General features: G+C 41.3%; 1 protein-coding gene across 1 annotated transcript in view; it reads right to left on the bottom strand.

The window, feature by feature from the left end:
- Positions 1-2,500, bottom strand: part of LOC138003218 (EF-hand domain-containing protein 1-like) — a 15,730-nt gene that overhangs the window by 12,683 nt on the left and 547 nt on the right. Inside the window, exon 2 of the mRNA XM_068849175.1 lies at positions 2,364-2,500. This exon is cut by the window's right edge and continues 222 nt beyond it. Coding sequence (XP_068705276.1) covers positions 2,364-2,500 — 137 coding nt within the window. The remainder of the gene's footprint in view (positions 1-2,363) is intronic.

The following is a 2,500-nucleotide window of genomic DNA, read 5'->3' as shown; positions in this document are numbered from 1 at the left end:
AATGTTTATAGACCCACCTGAGTCACACAGTAAACAATAATAATATACACAAATTTTAACCTTCTACTTTAACCCTTTCAGCCCCGATAGTGCCAAATGGCACTTATAGATTTTACTCTGTCTAATGCCAGACGATTTTACTCGTCAATGGGGAACCCCTTGGGGCTTAAAGGGTTAAGCTAACAGCGTGAAAAAACTATGTCCCCGTTTAAGTATGCTATGAAGATATATTGATTCTAAGATTTACAAATCTCTGTCAATTATTGTGATGTTTGTGATATTGAGCAAACAGTAGTTAACTTTATACATTTTTGACCAATAAAATGAATGATGTTTGTGAGATGATGATTATTACATCTTTAAGTAATTGAATCCCATTCCATCTAGTCCATGTTTTATTCTGGTGATGGTACATTAATAATAATAATAACAATAACAATAAGAATAATACTAATAACATTACTTGAAACCCATCAACTGTCTGCGAGAGGACTCCTAAACTACAAATTCCTCGGTGTGCGGGAAAGTGTGAGACAGGAGAATGGATTAGTACTGGAGGTTAATTAAAAGCGGCCAAGGAATTCTTGAGAAGGGTTTCGGTTATATGGTCTAGTCCGCTGTGTGACCACGCCAAGGCTGTGGCATCCAACCAGTACGCATTGCCAGTAATAATGTACCTGATCTGGACACAGACTTGGCTCCTGGCTGAGATACAACAGATAGATATAGAGGTGCACAAGATTATATCAGGAAATGGGGGTAACCACCCACAAGGGTCGACAGCTGTGTTGTACTTGGCCAGAAAGTGTGAGGGGAGAGGCCTGAAGTCAGTTGAGGAGGAATACAAGAACATCAAGATAAAAGCAGCAATCAAGCTTCATGAGAACACTGACCCATCGATGTCTGCTGTAAGGAAATTCGAAGAGAAATCAATGAAAAGCAGACGCCACTCCTTCATTAAAGATGCACAGTGATTTGCTCAAGAATGCGGAATGCACCTCCAGTTGAATTACCCAGAGCCTGTGTGTATCAAGGAGGATGTCGAGAAAATTACTGGATCTAAAGTTAAGACAAGTGTAGCTACGGTTCGACAGTAAAAGTATCAAGAGATGGTGGAACTGGAAAAGTGGCAAGGGAAACTAATGAAGAACACATGGGAAGACAGTTACTTGGACCGAGGGGGCTGTTTTGCATGGCTTCATCTTTGGAAAGTGGCACCAACACACACAGTGACAGGGTTGCAAGAACTGTACCAGCAGTTATTGCCTACCAAGGTTTATTATGACAGGAAGACCGGCACGAGTGGAAATGTAGACAAACACTGTCATATGTGCGGTACATCAGAAAGTTTGGGACATATACTAGCGGGCTGCAGCGCAATCGTTTAATCACAGTATCTGGCGAGGCACAATAAAGCTCTGAAAATCTTGCTCTTTGAGATGCTAAAATCTTTGGACCTTGCCAGGACTACAGCTCCTTGATACTCCCAAACTCAACCAAAGCTGATATGCAGATACCACACATGTCAAGGCAAACAGAATCGATGCGACTATCATCGACAAGGAGAGAAAGGAGGTCAAGCTGTTGGAAATGAGCTGCCTGTGGGTAGAAAATAGGGAGTTTTAGCAAAGACGATGGCTACAGCAATGAAAACGTCAGTCCAAAATATAACTTGGCGCTCTCGCAAGTATTTTGTGAATATTCTGTCTTGTTCACCTTGTACAATACAAGAGAAATATCCTGTAACTGGATGGGTACGAACGGTTTTAAAATCAAAACTGAAAATGACTTTTTTATTGTTATATGCTCACGTTGTTGTCAAAACCTAAAATTTCGTGATTTCAAGTTGTTGTTTTGTGGAGTACGGCAAAGAAATGCACATAAATTCGTGTTGCACGTGCAGCACGAGCACTTTTCCTTTTTCAACCAATAATATTCTAGCTTTGTGGCGTTGCCGTAGCCGTACCCGTCGTCTTTGCTAAAACTCCCTAATAGAGAGGAGAAGGCTACGGACGCAGCACAACATAATCATTGATGTCCTCGGAGGATACTCCCAAGACCTCACCAACACACTCAAGCAGCTAGTTGGAGATAGATAGAGATCAGTCGTAGCCCAGATGCAGAAATCTGTACTTACAAAGCTCTCTGCATATCGAATTATCCGACAATTATATCGTAGCAAGTTATTTTTTAGGAATACAACGTTTAGGACGCTTTACGAGCTAGCATAAGTTCTGCAATTTCTTGGTCTAGTCTCGCGTTGACTGGGTACAGTTGATAGCCACCCGATTACTGTTTGTAGGACAATCGGGCAACCAGTCGTTTTCATACTGCTCATAATAATAATAATCAGTCACAGCTACCTGTTATTGACCAACGGTTCTACCACTGCAAGAGAATCGTCCTCCAAGTAATAGTAAACCTTCACTGGTCGAACTCTGAAATACTCATTTGCAGACTCGTGAACTGTTTGCTTGAAATATCCAAAGAACAGCAACAC

This window comes from Montipora foliosa, chromosome 5, assembly GCF_036669935.1.
Source record: "Montipora foliosa isolate CH-2021 chromosome 5, ASM3666993v2, whole genome shotgun sequence".
Lineage (NCBI taxonomy): Eukaryota > Metazoa > Cnidaria > Anthozoa > Scleractinia > Acroporidae > Montipora > Montipora foliosa.
The sequence above is the reverse complement of the archived record's forward strand: the minus strand, read 5'-3'. Positions and strand labels throughout refer to the sequence as shown.